This window comes from Oncorhynchus kisutch, linkage group LG5 (genome assembly GCF_002021735.2).
Source record: "Oncorhynchus kisutch isolate 150728-3 linkage group LG5, Okis_V2, whole genome shotgun sequence".
NCBI lineage: Eukaryota > Metazoa > Chordata > Actinopteri > Salmoniformes > Salmonidae > Oncorhynchus > Oncorhynchus kisutch.
Window position 1 is genome coordinate 10,122,861 of NC_034178.2, and position 18,731 is coordinate 10,141,591.

The 18,731-nt window shown below is 44.0% G+C and overlaps 1 protein-coding gene across 1 annotated transcript in view; it reads left to right on the forward strand.

The window, feature by feature from the left end:
* LOC109890621 (beta-galactoside alpha-2,6-sialyltransferase 2) overlaps positions 1-18,731 on the forward strand; it is a 24,011-nt gene continuing 5,280 nt past the window's right edge. Inside the window, exons 1-5 of the mRNA XM_020482573.2 lie at positions 1-236; positions 11,737-12,627; positions 14,899-14,996; positions 15,336-15,437; positions 17,529-17,703. Coding sequence (XP_020338162.1) covers positions 11,808-12,627; positions 14,899-14,996; positions 15,336-15,437; positions 17,529-17,703 — 1,195 coding nt within the window. The 5' untranslated portion in view covers positions 1-236; positions 11,737-11,807. The remainder of the gene's footprint in view (positions 237-11,736; positions 12,628-14,898; positions 14,997-15,335; positions 15,438-17,528; positions 17,704-18,731) is intronic.

The window sequence follows — 18,731 nt, forward strand, 5'->3', positions numbered from 1 at the left end:
CCCCCCTCCGCCAAAAAAAAGATCGAGGAAAGGACGGTTCTTTTATACCTCAATTGAAAGAACCACAACACCACATTACACATCCTATAGTGTGTTGTCGAGCAGCATTCGATTGCAACTTGCCTCTTTCTTTGAAGATGCGCGAAAGCATGCATTCCGTTTCGACTTTGCATTTCAGATCTAAGCCTGAAGAAATGTCGATGTTCGCCGGAATGAATAGGGTTTGACTAGCTCAGGTAAGGCATTTTATCATCTTTGTATCAGACAGAGCAATCAATGATGCCATGGGTATTTCAAACAGAGGGATATGATGAGAGGGACGCTTACATAGAGATCACAAAGGGTTTCGACCTGTGCCATGGAAAAGGGGGCATGCAGAATGTCCCTGGCTTCCATCCGAAATATAGCGTGAATTACAAAGTTGCCCACATCATAACAACATTGGCAAAACGTAATGTGTGCCTATTTCATCTACCACAAAAATATGGGTTCCCATCGAACTGCAAACGCCAGTGATATTATATTGTTGTCTAATTGGAATATGTATCAATATTTTGTAACAGTACACAGTCATAATTCCTCCAGTGAACTGATCCCACAGCACACCTATTGAGTGTTATGTGAAGGCTTTTATTATATTTATTTCACCTTTATTTAACCAGGTAGGCTAGTTGACAACAAGTTCTCATTTACAACTGCGACCTGGCCAAGATAAAGCGTAGCAATTCGACACAACAACACAGAGTTACACATGGAATAAACAAAACATACAGTCAATAATACAGTAAAACAAAAGAAAACAAAAAGTCTATATACAGTGAGTGCAAATTAGGTAAGTTAAGGAAATAAATAGGCCATGGTGGCGAAGTACTTACAATATAGCAATTAAACACTGGAATGGTAGATCGGCAGAAGATGAATGTGCAGGTAGAGATACTGGGGTGCAAAGGAGCAAAAATAAATAAATAAATACCAGTATGGGGATGAGGTAGGTAGATGGGCTGTTTACAGATAGGCTAAGTACAGGTGCAGTGATCTGTAAACTGCTCTGACAGCTGGTGCTTAAAGCTAGTGAGGGAGATGTGAGTCTCCAGCTTCAGAGATTTTTGCAATTCGTTCCAGTCATGGGCAGCAGAGAACTGGAAGGAAAGACGACCAAAGGAAGAATTGACTTTGGGGGTGACCAGTGAGATATACCTGCTGGAGCGCGTGCTACGAGTGGGTGCTGCTATGGTGACCAGTGAGCTGAGATAAGGTGGGGCTTTACCTAGCAGAGACTTGTAGATAACCTGTAGCCAGTGGGTTTGGCGCCGAGTATGAAGCGAGGGCCAACCAACGAGAGCGTACAGGTCGCAATGGTGGGTAGTGTATGGGGCTTTGGTGACAAAACGGATGGCACTGTGATAGACTGCATCCAGTTTGTTGAGTAGAGTGTTGGAGGCTATTTTATAGATGACATCACCGAAGTCGAGGATCGGTAGGATGGTCAGTTTTACGAGGGTATGTTTGGCAGCATGAGTGAAGGATGCTTTGTTGCGATATAGGAAGCCGATTCTAGATTTAATTTAGGATTGGAGATGCTTAATATGAGTCTGGAAGGAGTTTACAGTCTAACCAGACACCCAGGTATTTGTAGTTGTCCATGTATTCTAAGTCAGAGCCGTCCAGAGTAGTGATGCTGGACGGGCGAGCAGGTGCGGGCAGCGATCGATTGAAAAGCATGCATTTAGTTTTACTTGCGTTTAAAAGCAGTTGGAGGCCACGGAAGGAGAGTTGTATGGCATTGAAGCTCGTCTGGAGGTTAGTTAACATAGTGTCCAAGGAGGGGCCAGAAGTATACAGAATGGTGTCGTCTGCGTAGAGGTGGATCAGAGAATCACCAGCAGCAAGAGCAACATCATTGATGTATACTGAAAAGAGACTCGGCCCGAGAATTGAACCCTGTGGCACACCCATAGAGACTGTCAGAGGTCCAGACAACAGGCCCTCCGATTTGACACACTGAACTCTATCAGAGAAGTAGTTGGTAAACCAGGCGAGGCAATCATTTGAGAAACCAAGGCTGTCGAGTCTGCCAATAAGAATGTTGTGATTGACAGCGTCGAAAGCCTTGGCCAGGTCGATGAATACGGCTGCACAGTAATGTCTCTTATCGATGGCGGTTATGATGTTGTTTAGAACCTTGAGCGTGGCTGAGGTGCACCCATGACCAGCTCTGAAACCAGATTGCATAGCGGAGAAGGTATGGTGGGATTCGAAATGGTCAGTAATCTGTTTGTTAACTTGGCTTTCGAAGACCTTAGAAAGACAGGGTAGGATAGATATAGGTCTGTAGCAGTTTGGGTCTAGAGTGTCACCGCCTTTGAAGAGGGGATGACCGCGGCAGCTTTCCAATCTTTGGAATCTCAGACGATACAAAAGAGAGGTTGAACAGGCTAGTAATAGGGGTTGCAACAATTTCGGCAGATAATTTTAGAAAGAGAGGGTCCAGATTGTCTAGCCCGACTGATTTGTAGGGGTCCAGATTTTGCAGCTCTTTCAGAACATCGGCTATCTGAATTTGGGTGAAGGAGAAATGGTGGGGGCTTTGGTGGGTTGCTGTGGAGGGTGCCGGGCAGTTGACCGGGGTAGGGGTAGCCATGTGGAAAGCATGGCCAGCCGTAGAGAAATGCTTATTGAAATTCTCAATTATAGTGGATTTATCAGTGGTGACAATGTTTCCTAGCCTCAGAGCGGTGGGCAGCTGGGAGGAGGTGCTCTTATTCTCCATGGACTTTACAGTGTCCCAGAACTTTTTTGAGTTAGTACTACAGGATGCAAATTTCTGTTTGAAAAAGCTTGCCTTAGCTTTTCTAACTGCCTGTGTATATTGGTTCCTAACTTCCCTGAAAAGTTGCATATCACGGGGGCTATTCGATGCTAATGCAGAACGCCACAGGATGTTTTTGTGCTGGTCAAGGGCAGTTAGGTCTGGCGTGAACCAAGGACTATATCTATTCCTAGTTCTACATTTTTTGAGAGGGGCATGCTTATTTAAGATGGTGAGGAAGGCACTTTTAAAGAATAGCCAGGCATCATCTACTGACGGGATGAGGTCAATGTCATTCCAGGATACCCCGGCCAGGTCGATTAGAAAGGTCTGCTCGCAGAAGTGTTTCAGGAAGCGTTTGACAGTGATGAGGGGTGGTCGTTTGGTCTCAGACCCATTACGGATGCAGGCAGTGATCGCTGAGATCTTGATTGAAAACAGCAGAGGTGTATTTGGAGGGCGAATTAGTTAGGATGACATCTATGAGGGTGCCCGTGTTTATTGATTTGGGGTTGTACCTGGTAGGTTCATTGATAATTTGTGTGAGATTGAGGGCATCAAGCTTAGTTTGTAGGATGGCCGGGGTGTTAAGCATGTCCCAGTTTAGGTCACCTAGTAGCACGAGCTCAGAAGATAGATGGGGGGCAATCAGTTCACATATAGTATCGAGGACACAGCTGGGGGCAGAGGGAGGTCTATAGCAAGCGGCAACAGTGAGAGACTTGTTTCTGGAAAGGTGCATTTTTTATAAGTAGAAGCTCAAATTGTTTGGGTACAGACTTAGAAAGTAATACATTTTAATCAGTATTGTCTCTCAAAAGTCACAACTTGGCTACATCATACAGCACAAAGAATCATACACACATTGGACTATTTTGACTCATCTTTTCATAATTTGACTATATTGTTTTACGTTTCAGACATTATAAACTACTTATTATTTCCCTATTGTCTCAGATCTACGCAAGTGCGTATCGCCGTAGTGTCAATTTTGGGATTTGGTGAGAACTTGACATGCAGGTAAAGAACACCTTGTCTCGCAATGTGGTGCCTAAGCAATAAGGCTTGAGGATGTGTGCTATATAACCAATGAATGCCAATAAACCACGGCTAAGGGCTTGCATAAGAACAGCCAATCAGCAGTCAGGGCTCAAACCATCCAGTTTAGATGGTTAAATAAACACCTTCACAGACATGTTGAAAGACAAACTTCCTGCGTTATGCTGAAAGATACAGCATTAATTTATTTCTGGGGCTGTTTGAAAGCTCAATGGTTTGTTCCAGATGGCATTTCCATGTAAAAAGCCCCATGAGCACTAACATGTGAGGTTCCTAGAAGCACATCAAATGAAAGCAAAGAGTCTGTATTTTGAGAAATTAAGGCATATCTAAAAAAAATTTTTTTATCTCCGTCCCAAAAAATTTGAATAAGCAAAGGCTTTGATTTCTAGTCAAACAGATGGAAAATGGGTCTTAGAAAACATGTAGCAGAAAGTATTAGAAATACATCAAAACACAATAACAATAATGTTGAAGTAAAGGCCCCTGCCAACTAATATCAACATTTATAGTAATTATTTTGGAATTATTTGCCTTCTGTAAGTTTAAGAAATATTGCCTAGTGTCTTGTCATTCTGTTACCAAAAACCCACATGTCTTTTAAGATACCATTTTACCATTTCTTTCCCTAATGAGGACAGAGGAGAATGAAAGCTCACGGAATTAACAAGTAAAGGTAGACCTACAAATTAGCTGTAGAGTTTTACTGATATCAATTTGGTTTTTGATTTATTAAGTGATTCAAACACGTCGTTCTGTTACCAAATCAGTAACTGACAGAATTACAAAAAAACTCATATTTTTATTTAACTAGGCAAGTCAGTTAAGAACAAATTCATATTTTCAATGACAGCCTAGGAACAGTGGAGGGTTTGAACTTGCAACCTTCCGGTTACTAGTCCAACGCTCTAACCACTAGGCTACCCTGCCGCCCCTAACAGAATGTCTTGAAACTGAATTGGCTGCAATGGGTATTTATAGTAGTCACAAACCACAGTTGGGTCACCTGCTACTGTCCTCCCTGCTACTGGCATATATTCAGCTCTTAACTGTTTACGTTCTCCTTCTGTCACGTGGTGGTCAAACCAAGAGTGTGAAAACAGTCTGGCCACCCCTCTCTCTCTCTCTCTCCCTGTCTCTCTTCTCTCTCTCTCTCTCTCTCTCCAGTTAATGTCACCTCTCTCAGCTATTACTGGCACCTCCCTATGAGCCCCCTCTCTTTCCATTTACTGTAACCAGCCCCTTCACCCACGGAACACTGACCGACAACGGACGTCCATGGATGTTGAAAATGTGGTCAGTCCAAATCTAAACCAATCAAGGACAGTACAGTAAAGGAAAGTACTGTACAGTAGCCAGGGTTGGGAAGTAACAGATTACAGATGGCTCCAGACTAACATTTTCCCCTGCTGGCACTGGTGACACTAGGATATTCAGTTGGTTGCACCAGTCCATGATTTGGTCTCACCCCAAAAACAATTGCTGCGTCACACAATAATATATATATATTTTTTTCTATCAACTTCTAAAGTAATTCAGTGCTTTATTCAGTGTAAGAGAATCCTGGGATGCTATTCAAGATGGTATTTCTTCATATTTTCATGTTGTGATTTGAATGTGCAACCTAATCCAGTCATTGTGATGCATTCTGGGTGAACAATTAGGCTATTGTTATTTTTGATTGTTAAAATAAGGCTCCAGATTTTTCTGATTTAGTTTTTTGTTCAATATAGATGAATTGTCTTGCATCTTTATGTGCACTTAGGGCTAGTTTACCACCCGAGTAAGTGCAAACTCCAAAAACTTTAGATCGCAATAAATATAATACTCACTGCTTTAAAAAAAAAACGTATTTAACTAGGCAAGTCAGTTAAGAACAAATTCTTATTTACAATGACAGCTTACCCCGGCCGATGCTGGGCCAATTGTGTGCTGCCCTATGGGACTTCCAATCATGTCCGGATGTGATACAGCCTGGATTCGAACCAGGGACTGCAGTGACACCTCATGCAGTGGCTTAGACCACTGCGCCATTCGGGAGCCGCAAGTAGATAGTGCATTGAGTTATATGTTATTTTGTATAACTTGGCAATCAATGTTTTTTGTTTGTCGTACTTTTAAAGTAAAAAATCAGAGTCTTAGCTTCATTCTGTTACCGAGGAATTGCCCCTATATCTGATTTACTATTTAAAAAATAGCTTGAACCCCCTGGCCCCTGCTGTGTGAGTCACTTCTGGTGCCAGCTTGCAGGCCCGCTACAGTAGTTGTTATGAGATATAATTTCATTCAGTCACACCAGACTCAGTCACAAGGCTTAGGCTTCACTTAACAGGGTTTCTCTCCCTAAAGCCACTAGGGTAGAGAGAGCTGTCTTGCTGCTCTCTTTTAATGCAAAACTGGAAACAAAACTGCTTGGTGAGTTTGTAGGCTATATTAAACTGGTCCACACAAGAAGAGACATAATGCCTCTGTCACAATTTTGCTTTTGGGATAGGATAACTGACTCGCCTCAAAGAAAGACTAGATGGAAGAGTAATCAGGCATTTTCCTTCATTCACTCCGGGATCATTTCTATTACCACAGTCGACCCCAGACTTTTATTTTGAATCCGTAGGGAGATGTATGAGGCCCTCAGGATGTTTGTGAATTTTAATACGTTGCCATTACAACCACACACTGGAGCTGAGTCAGCCAGCCTCTCTGTCTCAGGATGAGGTGTTTTTTGCTCTGGAGCCAATGAGAGTCAGAGAATCCTGAGGCTGACATCCATTTTGGGATAAGATAGCATGAAGACTGGGTCACAGGAGGTAGGACCTGATCACCACACATCCCCTAGGAGCCCATATATGTGTGACTCACTTTTCTTTAGTCTCCCATCAAACAAACACAGAACTTTGGTGTGTACTTCCTGACCACAGATGTTATCATGTATATTTTCTGTCCATGCATTGTGTGATATCTGCAGAAATCAGGAAGTGGAGAGGATTATGATCAAAGGTACTTTGTACCTAAGTACAATTATTATCATGATGCAGTGAAGAACATGCGTTTGCTGTCTCCACTGTCGTAGTGTTATCGAGGGAGAAACACGGACCTATAAGTGAATCGCAAGCCAACACAAAACACCTCTCCATTTGCCATTCGTTTTTCTATTCCAGTCATGTGGGCGTTGAGTCTCTATCTTCTACATGTGACGTGAGATGAGAGGCAGTAGAGTAGATTAGCCTGGTGACATAACGTGACGTGTCCTGTAAATTCCCCTCCTGCCATGGTTATTAGTTTGGTATGTTGTATACCATTAGTTTGGTATGTTGTATACCATTAGTTTGGTATGTTGTATACCATTAGTTTGGTATGTTGTATACCATTAGTTTGGTATGTTGTATACCATTAGTTTGGTATGTTGTATACCATTAGTTTGGTATGTTGTATACCATTAGTTTGGTATGTTGTGTTCATTCCATGTGTAACTCTGTGTTGTTGTATGTGTCGAATTGCTACGCTTTATCTTGGCCAGGTCGCAGTTGCAAATGAGAACTTGTTCTCTACTAGCTTAAATAAAAAAATAAAAAATGAGAGAGCCTCCCTCAATGGTGGTTTAGCCAGGAGCCAAAGCTACATTTACCTTCCTCCCACATTAAGATCTTTTGTCATGCACCACATCAATGGGTAGATAATAACAATAAGGCCTGAGGGGGTTCGGCATATGGCCAATATACCACAGCTAAAGGCTGTTCTTAAGCACGACGCAACGCGGAGTGCCTGGATACAGCCCTTAGCCATGGTATATTGGCCATATATCACAAACCCCCAAGGTGCCTTATTGTTATTATAAAAGGGTTACCAACGAAATTAGAGCAGTAGAAAGAGATGTTTTGTCATACCCGTGTGTATACGGTCTGATATACCATGTCTGTCAGCTAATCAGCACTCAGTGGCTCGAAGCAACCAGTTTATAATTCTGCATATACAGAATGCATTATGTGCCATGACAATGGCCATGCAGGAGTGCTTCCTAAACAGGCCATCACCACATGAGAGAAGAGGATAACAGAATAGATGGAGCTTAGCGAGGCGTGTCATTGAAGATGGAGGAAGGCATTTTGTCAGCAGAAACAGGACAGGGGGGATATCATCTCTCCACGGAGAGACCTCCTCCTGCTGCTGGCTCTCTAGAATGACTTCTACAGGCTGTGTGTGTGTGTGTGTGTGTGTGTGTGTGTGTTTGAGAGAGAGAGAGTGTGTGTGTCTCACTGTGTGCCAGTGTGAGTTTGTGTGAGTGTAGGTTTGCGCAAGTGTGTGTTTGCATTACTGGTTGTGTGTGCGTGGGCACTGCCGGAGAGACCAGGGGCCATGTGCCAAACCCCGGCTGTGGCCCATTGTGAGACCAGCTGGTGTGTGAAGAGGGCCAGCGGTCAGTTCAGTTCCCAACCAGACTGGAGCTGAAGATGTCTATATTTTCTACTATGAAATATAATACCTGCTATGTCTATGATTGGATATAAGGCAGGAACCAGGCCCTATCTCTATATTTTTCATCTTTCTATCTCCCCCTCTCTCAGATTTTGTTTTATGAATCATCTCAGTCATCTCAGAGGCACAGAGGAAACATCCACAGCTGTTGTTTGGCTTCCCTTGTCTATCTCAGCCATGCTGTTTCTGTTTTCGCCTACACCTTGACATTACCGTCAGGATCTAGATGGATTGTTTTTATGTGGAGAGGATCTGGCTGTATATGTATCTGTGGGGAGAGGTTCTGGGTGTATGTGTATCTGTGGGGAGAGGTTCTGGGTGTATGTGTATCTGTGGGGAGAGGTTCTGGGTGTATGTGTATCTGTGGGGAGAAGATCTTGGTTCGTTCTTATATGTTGTCTTAGCTAATGTGTGCTTGATGGAGCATTGTGTTATTGTTGTTACAGCACTGTGTTCAGGGTGTGTCGCTACAGCACTGCGTTTAGGCAGGCAAGTGACGCTCATGCTCTCCGCATTGCAATTTGTGACTATCTGGTTGGAGAGAAAGCAGAGGACCAATTGTGTTCCTTCTGGGGCAAGATTGTCTCTTTCTGATTGGAGACGGACGTGTGACCTCTGTGTCCTTATTAGGGGGGGGTGGGTTAGTGGTGCAGGGACCAGTTTAGGCCAGCCAGCTTCCCACAATGCTTTGTAGTGGGGGATATATAGTCAGTGCCAGTGGAGATGTCAGTTCATTCATGGTGTTTTTTGCTAAAAAAAACAAGGTTTGGGAAGCCCAATGTGTTTTTTTTCATCCATGCCATACTAATTCCACTCAAATCCTGCTTTTGAAATGGAGGGTTATCTTAAGTAACCTAGCTTAAGCAGTAATGAACTGAACAAAGAAAAGAGGCCCACATCTCTCTTCAGAATACTGCCAGTGGGTTACCCAGTGGAATTTCAATTCATTACCTTTATTTCCCCCTTTTCAGCAGTGTTTCCCTTTTCCTTTCTGTGCCCCAAGGCAGATTATTTCAGTTTAACCTTCCGTGTCATTCACGCTAGCTCCACTGCACTGGCTCACCGGTGGTGATGGGAAGACCCTTTGAAGATGTACTTTGTGTGGGTAAAGTCCTGAGAGAGAGGCTGGGGCTTGGTGGTTCCCTGCCTGGCCCTGCCCTGCGCAAGCTCTTGCTCTGAGGGGGAATCAGCCCTCTGACTCGTCAAACCCCCTAAACTCATAATTACGACACTAGGTTCTGGCAATACTTAACCTAGTCTACATGTTTGAACTCACATCTACTCTTAACTTAGACCTGTATCTCTCTTTTTTTCTCCTTCTCTCTCGCTCTTTCTCTCTCCTCTTTCTCCTCTCTCCCTTTCTCCTCTCTCTTTCTCTCTCACACGCTGACTCTCTGTCTGTCTATCTTTCATAGCTTAATACTTAGCTGTGATGGCTCAGTCTCTACCACTGCTGTTCGAAAACATCAAGGCTCTCTATTTAGTCTTAAAAGGCTCCAGGGGCCAATTCCACTACAAATTGGAGAACCGTCAACAATTAGCGAGTGCTGTTGTGAGAGCTACGATTAGCATTCTGCATTTGTGTGCCACCGCCTGTGTTTACATTTACCTGCTACTATAATGACTGCCACTGTTCTTGTTCATTTGGTCATCCAATATGTTCCCCCCCATTGGGAAAACTAGTTGACACGCTGGTAACAATTGGCTGCAGTTGCAAAAGAACGTGGCACAGTGGTGAATGGAGAAGAACATATACCAATCTTTTCTGTGGAAAAAATGGCACACCAATTATGTTTTTGCTCAAAAATATCCTTAAACGATGCACGTCACGTTACCTCAGGTTTCACTTCACAAACAGGTCCCACTGTGGATGATGATGATTAAGCATTTTCTACTGTGTGAAAAACTCTCTCTCTCTCTCTCTCTCTCTCTCTCTCTCTCTCTCTCTCTCTCTCTCTCTCTCTCTCTCTCTCTCTCTCTCTCTCTCTCTCTCTCTCTCTCTCTCTCTCTCTCTGTCTCTCTGTCTCTCTCTCTCTGTCTCTGTCTGCTTTGTGTTCACTGTGGTATGTGGGAGAGTTACAGCACAGCTCCCCAACCCTTCCTCTGACCCTGCCCATAGAGAATGTAAACAGACATGACCTGACCCAACCAACTCAGGGCCACAATGCTGTCAACCTCTACAGGATCAAAGAGTGAATGCGAGGATAGATGGAAGGACGGAGTGGATTATTATTCAAATGTTCCCTATTGCTTGGTAAAGCAGGAATCAGCACCTTCTATTTTAAATAGAAAGTTCTGACAAGGGCAGGATACATCCGAGAGAGAGGAAGGCTTTCATGTCTCAAAAGTAAAAGACAATCCAGTTCTGTTCGATCTTCAAAGCGGAGAAAGAAGGGCAGGAAGGAAGCATTTTCAACAAGGGAGATGTGTACATCCTGGTCTTTGTACTGTTTCTTATATATCTCTCTGTCCACGACCCTGTGGAAATCTAATTAGCATAACACAAAAATCACTATCACAATCTGTCCATTTAAGCTAGAGATATCTGTAGTTTTTGTTGTTGTTGTTGCATGGGCTGCATCTCAATCCACCGCCTCCAGTGTTTGTCAGACCAGGAGACATCTCTTCTCATGAAAACGTCTCTGTAGTGTCCGAACACACTACACCCACAAGCCTCACAAAACTCGTCTGTAGGTAGCCCGGTACCAGTTCAAACATTTTTATGGAAGTACTTTAGTGCCAAAAAAAAGGGGGCTAAATATGGGTTTAAAATATTAAAAATAAAAAAAAGTAAGATATAGGACAGACACTTCAAAACATTTTTTATTTAACCTTTTTTTTTATGATTTACTTATTTACAATGATGTCCTACTCCGGCCAAACCCAGACGAAGCTCGGCCAATTGTGAGCCGCCCGATGGGACTCCCAATCATGGCCGGATGTGTTACAGCCTGGATTTGAACCAGGGCTGTAGTGACACCTCTGTGCACTGAGATGCAGTGCCTTAGACCGCTGCGCCACTCGGGAGCCCTAACTTCCTTTTGATGTTTTTTTTTCACTATCTGTTTTGCCATGTATGAATATGTTATTTAATGCATGTCAATGGGCTAATAGCGTTAAGGGCAAATTCAACGTTTCATCAAATACATTTTATTTATAGATATTTTTACAGGGATTCTAAATCCGATAGCTAAATGTTCCTTAGTATGACCTTAAAATAATTCCATATGTTAGCTTAGTAGAAATCTGGGTCCTTAGACCTTATGGGTTAAGCTATTATAGTGCTTACACTTATGGATACATTGTATTGTATGAATTGGTGCGGTACTACTGAAGTTGATCATCTACTTTATTGTATGCAAATGTGCTATTCTAATAAAGTTTGACCTCTTTAGGCCTCATCCGGAGCACTGCCAGGTCGGCTTCTAGGGGTCGCTGACGGGACCGGACCCCAGCTGCACCCACCATGACTCCCAGGTCCTCCACCATGACCCCAACCATGAAGCAGTGGAGGCAGCTGGTTCTGGTGGTGATGCTGGCCTGGCTCCTCATCTTCCTGGCCCTGCTCTCCCACTTCCTGGACCCCCGGGATGTGGATCTCCGCTCGCCCTCCTCGCTCACCCACACCGAGACCCGCCGTCTGGCCTCCATCCAGGGTAGTCCATCGGGCATCAGGGCTTCTCCTCTTGAGGTGACATCCTCATCTTCCCCCACCAACCAGGATCCCAGCCACAGCCAACAGGGAAAACAGGAGGCCCTGGAGCTGAGCCAGAATGGTGACTTGGTGGTCTGGAAAAAGGTGAGCGACCAGGAGGAGAGGGTGTATCAGGAAAGGGAAGAGAAGATAAGGAGGGAGAGACTGAGAAGGAGGAGGAGGAAAGGGAGCATGTCCAGGGCTGAGCAGCGGGGCAGAGACGGCTACTATTTATCCCAGTCCAAGGTAGTGGTCCAGCAGCTGCGAAGGGGCATTGCCTCAGCGGGAATGCTCGCTCCACACCTGCAGAAGTCCATGAGGGACTACCTGAATCTCAACAGGCATCACGTGGCCTACAGGGGGCGGCGCAGGGGTAGGCAGAGCGGAAGGGAGGTACTCTGTGAACTGAAGGAGCAGGCCAGGTTGAGGACACTGGATGGGACAGAGCAACCCTTCTCTGGGCTGGCCTGGGACAGGCTAGTGCCCCCACGACCTCTGGAGCAGCTTTGGGGCCAGGGGTCAAAGTTCAAGTCGTGTGCGGTGGTCACCTCGGCCGGGGCTATCCTCAACTCTTCCCTAGGGAGAGAAATTGGTGAGTGCTGTAGGACAGGTATTTATAACGTAACTGTTAGCTCCATGTAAATAAAGACACTGCTGCCAAGTTCTGGTACAAATCCAGACGAAAGTAAAGCTCAAACTAAGTTTATTACACCCAGCAGGATGTTGCAACTGCATAACACAACATACAAGTCACACAACTAAGTCTGTTCTTTGTAGTGTCGTGGCCCGGCCTGAACACAGAACTTCCGTGTGTGTGTGTGAGAGAGAGAGTGATAAGGCTTCAGTTGGAGTGTTGTTGGGTTGGGACCCTTTGCCCCCCCCCCCCCCCTCCCAGAGGTCTCTTCTCTATTCAACTGTTGTCCTCACCTCAATGTTGACTTCCACATCTCTCCTGACTCTAGTTCCATTGAGACTAACCTAGCTTAACAGGAACTGAGGCTCCCTTTAACTACTTCCTTAAAAAATATTTATGACAAAGGAAGAACATGTCTGGACAGACAGACACTTTCTGTACTTCAAATCAAACTTTATTTGTCACATGCGCTGAATAAAACAAGTGTAGACTTTACCGTGAAATGCTTATTACTTCACTGCGATATTACACACACGCTTCAAAATCCTAAGTAATAACAAGTTAGTACTACTAATCAGACTGATTCTACAGGTATACAAGTTATTACAACTAATTGGCTGGTTGTCAGACTAGTCTTCATCACTGCATAAGTGTATTGCTTTGGTAGGTTTGATTTACCCTTAGAATTGAACTGGCCTCTACCCTTACAGTGCAGAAGAGCTCTGATGCTGGGAAGTTCCTCACGCCTATAGAAATCGCTCCGGCATTCAGTGCACGTGAATGGGAACGCTGACTTACTCTACGGGATCTTTAGACCACTCTACTTTGCATTCATTCAGTAGCCTTTCGTGTTGATACCATCAGATTGGCTTGTCACTCCTCATGGATTTGTTCATTTGATGTGATGAGTAGCCGGCGTGTCCTTGAAATGAGGAGGAAGAGCCATGACAGTAATGCAGGCACCTTTTTATAAATGAGACTTCAGCCGGGAAGATAAGACCTCCAAAGAAAAGGGTTTGCTGCTCTCTAGTGTTGGAGTTAAGTTAGTGATTCATAAGCGTCATGATAAGCATAATATTATGGTTTACCTGGACGAGATATACACTGAAAGAAAATAGAAACGAAACATGCAACAATTTCAAAGGTTTTACTGAGTTACAGTTCATATGAGGAAGTCGGTCAATTGAAATCAATTCATGAGGCCCTAATCTATGGATTTCACATGACTTGGAATACAGATATTCATCTGTTGATCAGAGATTCCTGGAAAAAAAAGAATGTAGGGGTGTGGATCAGAAAACCAGTTAGTATCTGGTGTGACCACCATTTGCCTCTTGCAGCACAACACATCTCCTTCTCATAGAGTTGATCAGGCTGTTGATTGTGGCCTGTGGGATGTTGTCCCACACCTCTTCAATGGCTGTGCTGGATATTGGCTGGAACACGCTGTCGTACAAGTTGGTCCAGAGCATCCCAAACATGCTCATTGAGGGACCTGTCTGGTGAGTATGCAGGCCATGGAAGAACTGGGACATTTTCAGCTTCCAGGAATTGTGTACAGATCCTTTCGACATGGGACCATGCATTGTCATGCTGAAACATGAGGGTATGGCGGCGGATTAATGGCACGACAATGGGCCTCAGGATCTCATCACGGTATTTCTGTGCATTCAAAATTGCCATAGATAAAATGCAATTGTGTTCGTTGTCCATACCATAACCCCACCTCCACCATGGGGCACTCTGTTCACAACGTTGACAGCAAACCGCTCGCCCACACGCTGTCTGCCATCTGCCCGGTACAGTTGCCAAGAGAGTGCATAGCCGTCATCAAAGCAAAGGATGGCTACTTTTAAGAATATAAAATATATTTCGATTTGTTTAACACTATTTTGGTTACTACATGTTTCCATATGTGTTATTTCATAGTTTTGATGTCTTCACTATTATTATACAATGTAGAAAATAGTAAAAATAAAGAACCCCTGGAATGAGTAGGTGTGTGTAAACTATTGACTGGTACTGTGTTTTATATATAAATATATATAAATATAAAATAAAACAAATTAGAGTACAGACTATTGTCCCCACTGAAAAGCTTTAAATACCACTGCACTCGAGCGAGACATTCACTAACAACATTACTTATGCTTGTAGATAAACCATGCCGTTTTCATGGTGCTGTTTCATGGGTGATGCATAGAGCTTATGTCCATACCCTGTACTCAGATTCCCATGAGGCTGTGCTTCGCTTCAACGCTGCTCCTACAGAGGGCTATGAGAATGACGTGGGCAACAAGACCACCATCCGCATCATCAACTCTCAGGTAGGTCGCCCACTTCTCCTCCTGTGACTTTTCTTTAGTACTCAGGACCACCTATTGATTGACAGTGGAATCACTGACACGCTGCCTTATGAAAATGATTTGAGTTGATCTAGAGCTGAGTGAAACCACTAGTCAGATCATTAAAGACAGTCTATCCCAGCACTACCACGCTTATCTAGTCAATCATTGATGATACACCTATCATTTGGGAGAGGGCAAGTTGGCGTATGGGATCTGTACATGTGGACTAGGTGAGATGTACTCGTATTGCTTGCCTCATTACATTTAGCCTGGGGTGCTGGAGAGCAGTACAGCAATCAGTCATTTGTCTCCCTGCAGATACTTGCCCGGCCCAGGCATCGCTTCACCACCAGCTCTTTGTATAAGGGTATGACACTGGTGGCCTGGGATCCTGCACCGTACTCTGTGGACCTGCCCAGGGTAGGTCTCTCTGCTCTTTCTCTCTCACTGTCAGTCACGCGCTGTAGTGTGCGTGTGTGTATGTCATTAATGACTTCTTAATCATCTCCTGGTTCATCTTAGGGAAAGTCTGGTGCAGAGTGAGTAAGCAAACATCGCCGTTGTGGCCTTAAGCAAAGCACTTAACACCCTACAATTGTTCCAGGAGCACTGTAGCCGACCCACTGCTTCCAGCCCATCTGGTGGTGTGTCTTGTGAGAGAGACGATAAGCACTCATTTCCATTCTAAATGGACTATTATCAAATATGAGGCATTTTATTGTCATCTTTAGGTTTTTACTGAATAATTCAGAAAGTGTCTGTGTGTCTATATTCAAGTTTCTGGTATGTAGCTCAGACAGGCCCCTTCCTGAGATGCTGTTAGCAGTAGCGGTCATGCTAACATTTTAGCAGAGGCTTTTCTCCAGTGCAACTAACAGTCAGTTAACCAACCAACGGGACCTTATAGAGACAGGTGTGTGCCTTAACAAATCATGTCAAATCAATTGAATTTATCTCAGGTGGACTCCAATCACGTTGTAGAAACATCTCAAGTCTCATAGCAAAGGGTCTGAATACATATTTACATAAGGTATTTCTGTTTTTAAAGTTTAATACATTTGCTAGATTTTCTAAAAAACTGTTTTCACCTTGTCATTATGGGGTATTGTGTGTAGATTACCGAGGAAAATGTTTTATTTAATCCATTTTTAGGATAAGGCTGTATATAACGTAACAAAATGTGAAAAAAGTTGTTTTTTCTGAAGGCACACTATATGGAGAACAATGTAATCAAGTGTTTCACATGACTTCTGCTGTCTGCCACACACATTGGCATGGCATTAGTTCAAATACAGATTGGAGACACACACACACACACACACACACACACACACGCACACACACATTCATAAGGCCAATGATCAAGGGCTGCATGTTAATCAAGGTATTCTAATGGCATCTACTTTGAAAATGAAAGCCATTGTTTGTATTTGTGTGCTTTTGTTTGTGTGTGCACATGCATGCGTGTGTGTTTGTGCGCTCGCAGTAGAGCATGTGTGTTTTTGTATAGCCTACTGTACTACATGCACCCAATTTGTACGGACGGTTGAACACATTCATTGGGACTTTTCCCAAGAAATTTGCTCCAGGCCCAGAATACATCTGAAACAAATTGCTGTTCTTTATCTGATGCTTAAAAGGCATAATTTACTCAATTTTGCCTCATGTTATCTCGACTGTTTGAAGAACCAGAGAGTTAACACGGTATCTGTCACCTAGCAGCTTAATGTTACCGGGTGTCAGAACAAAGGCTGATGTTTTCACTCTGCGGTCAAAGCATCCCCACATTTATTGAGCAGATTACCTCTGTCAAATTCTGCCACCATATTCCCTATTTAGTGCCCTTGTACTGTAGGGAATGCAAAATAAAATGAACTTCCAGAATAGAAAGTTAATTAAAGCATATCTGCTGAAGTCATTCATCAATACCTCCATTACACCTGCTATGGGTGCGGGGGAACGAGTATTTGGTGTAACAAACCTTGACTTTTAAAGGTTGGTCTCCCGTCATATTTTCAAGGGAAATATCCTGACTTTGTCCCCTGAATCATGGATTTAACTGACTCTTGTGTAAGCAGTGGTGTATGACAAGACCATGAATTTGTACAACATTTTAGCTTGGGGCGTTGGGATTCCTGTGGGGATGTCGTGAGTCAGTCAGTATGGTGGTGATGAATTCAAGCAAACCTGCATCACAATATTGGCACAATAGCTGTAGCATTTTAACATGCATTCTTTCCCGTAGTCAAATAAAAGCATAGTACTAATACTCATTTTAGGTGCTCTTGAAATACATTAGCAGGTAGACTGCTCCGTAGCAGGCTGCTGTGCTACCGGAGTAGTTAGATTTTTAACAAAGACACCGTGTCAACACTGCGGTGGCAGCAGTGAGTCTGACACTCGGCAGATGCTGTCATGATTGTGCTGACCCGGAGTAGCAGCGTTCTATTTCAGACAGGGTTAATAAAGATGCTTGGTGCTGACTGAAGTGTCCTCTCCTCTTCTCTTCAGTGGTACAGGAACCCAGACTATGACCTGTTCACCCCGTATGAAGAGCGCCGGCGGCTCCACCCCACACAACCGTTCTACATCCTCCACCCCAAGTTCATCTGGCAGCTGTGGGACGTGATCCAGGGGAACACCCAGGAGAACATCCAGCCTAACCCCCCGTCCTCTGGGTTCATAGGTGGGCAAGCGCCTCTGATCATCCACCCGGGCAACCCACTCATCCACTTATCGGTTTGACCGCTGTGTCTGAAATGGTACCCTGTTCCCCATGACAGGAACACGCTTCAGCCAACGTGCATCGAATTCATAAAACTTTATTAACTATTGAGATGCAGCACATACTGTAGGCCTAGTTCAGAACACATATGGTGGTATCCTTGGTTCAATGAGACGAGCAGGCTTTAAGTAAATGGCAGCCAGAAGGATGCATGTTTTTTTCTATTTTTTTTTGCTTTAGTGAGTGAGACCTGCGATTTCTCAAAGGTAAAAATATAACAAAGAGCTTCATTGTTGTTCCGTGTGTGTTCAACCTCAACATCTATTTACAAGGTTACACAGTCAAGAGGGCACAGGTGCTCAATAACAATTGGCATTCCAGGAAGTCAATCATTGATTTTCTAAACAAATACTAATTTTCAAGGTAGCCTGGTGGGTAGGAGCGTTGGGCCAGTAACCGAAAGGTTGCTGGATCAAATCCCAGAGCTGACAAGGTACAAATCTGTCATTCTGCCCTTGAGCAAGGCAGTTACTCCGCTGTTCCCCGGGCGCCGATGACGTAGATGTCAATGTAAAGCAGCCCCCCGCACCTCTCAGATTCAGAGGGGTTGGGTTAAATGTGGAAGACACATTTCAGTTGAAGACATTCAGTTGTACTGACCAGGAATCCCCCTTTCCCATATTGTGTCCCGTGTTGGTGTTTTGGAAGGGCAGAGCGGTGAGACATGAGAAATTATGTGAATATTATGGCAAGGCAAAAAAAAAGGCATCTAGTGGTTAGAGCGTTGGACTAGTAACTGGAAGGTTGCGAGTTCAAACCCCCGAGCTGACAAGGTACAAATCTGTCGTTCTGCCCCTGAACAGGCAGTTAACCCACTGTTCCTAGGCCGTCATTGAAAATAAGAATTTGTTCTTAACTGACTTGCCTGGTTAAATAAAGGTAAAATAAAATAAAAAACCTGCGTAAATATTACCTCTCACACATGGACC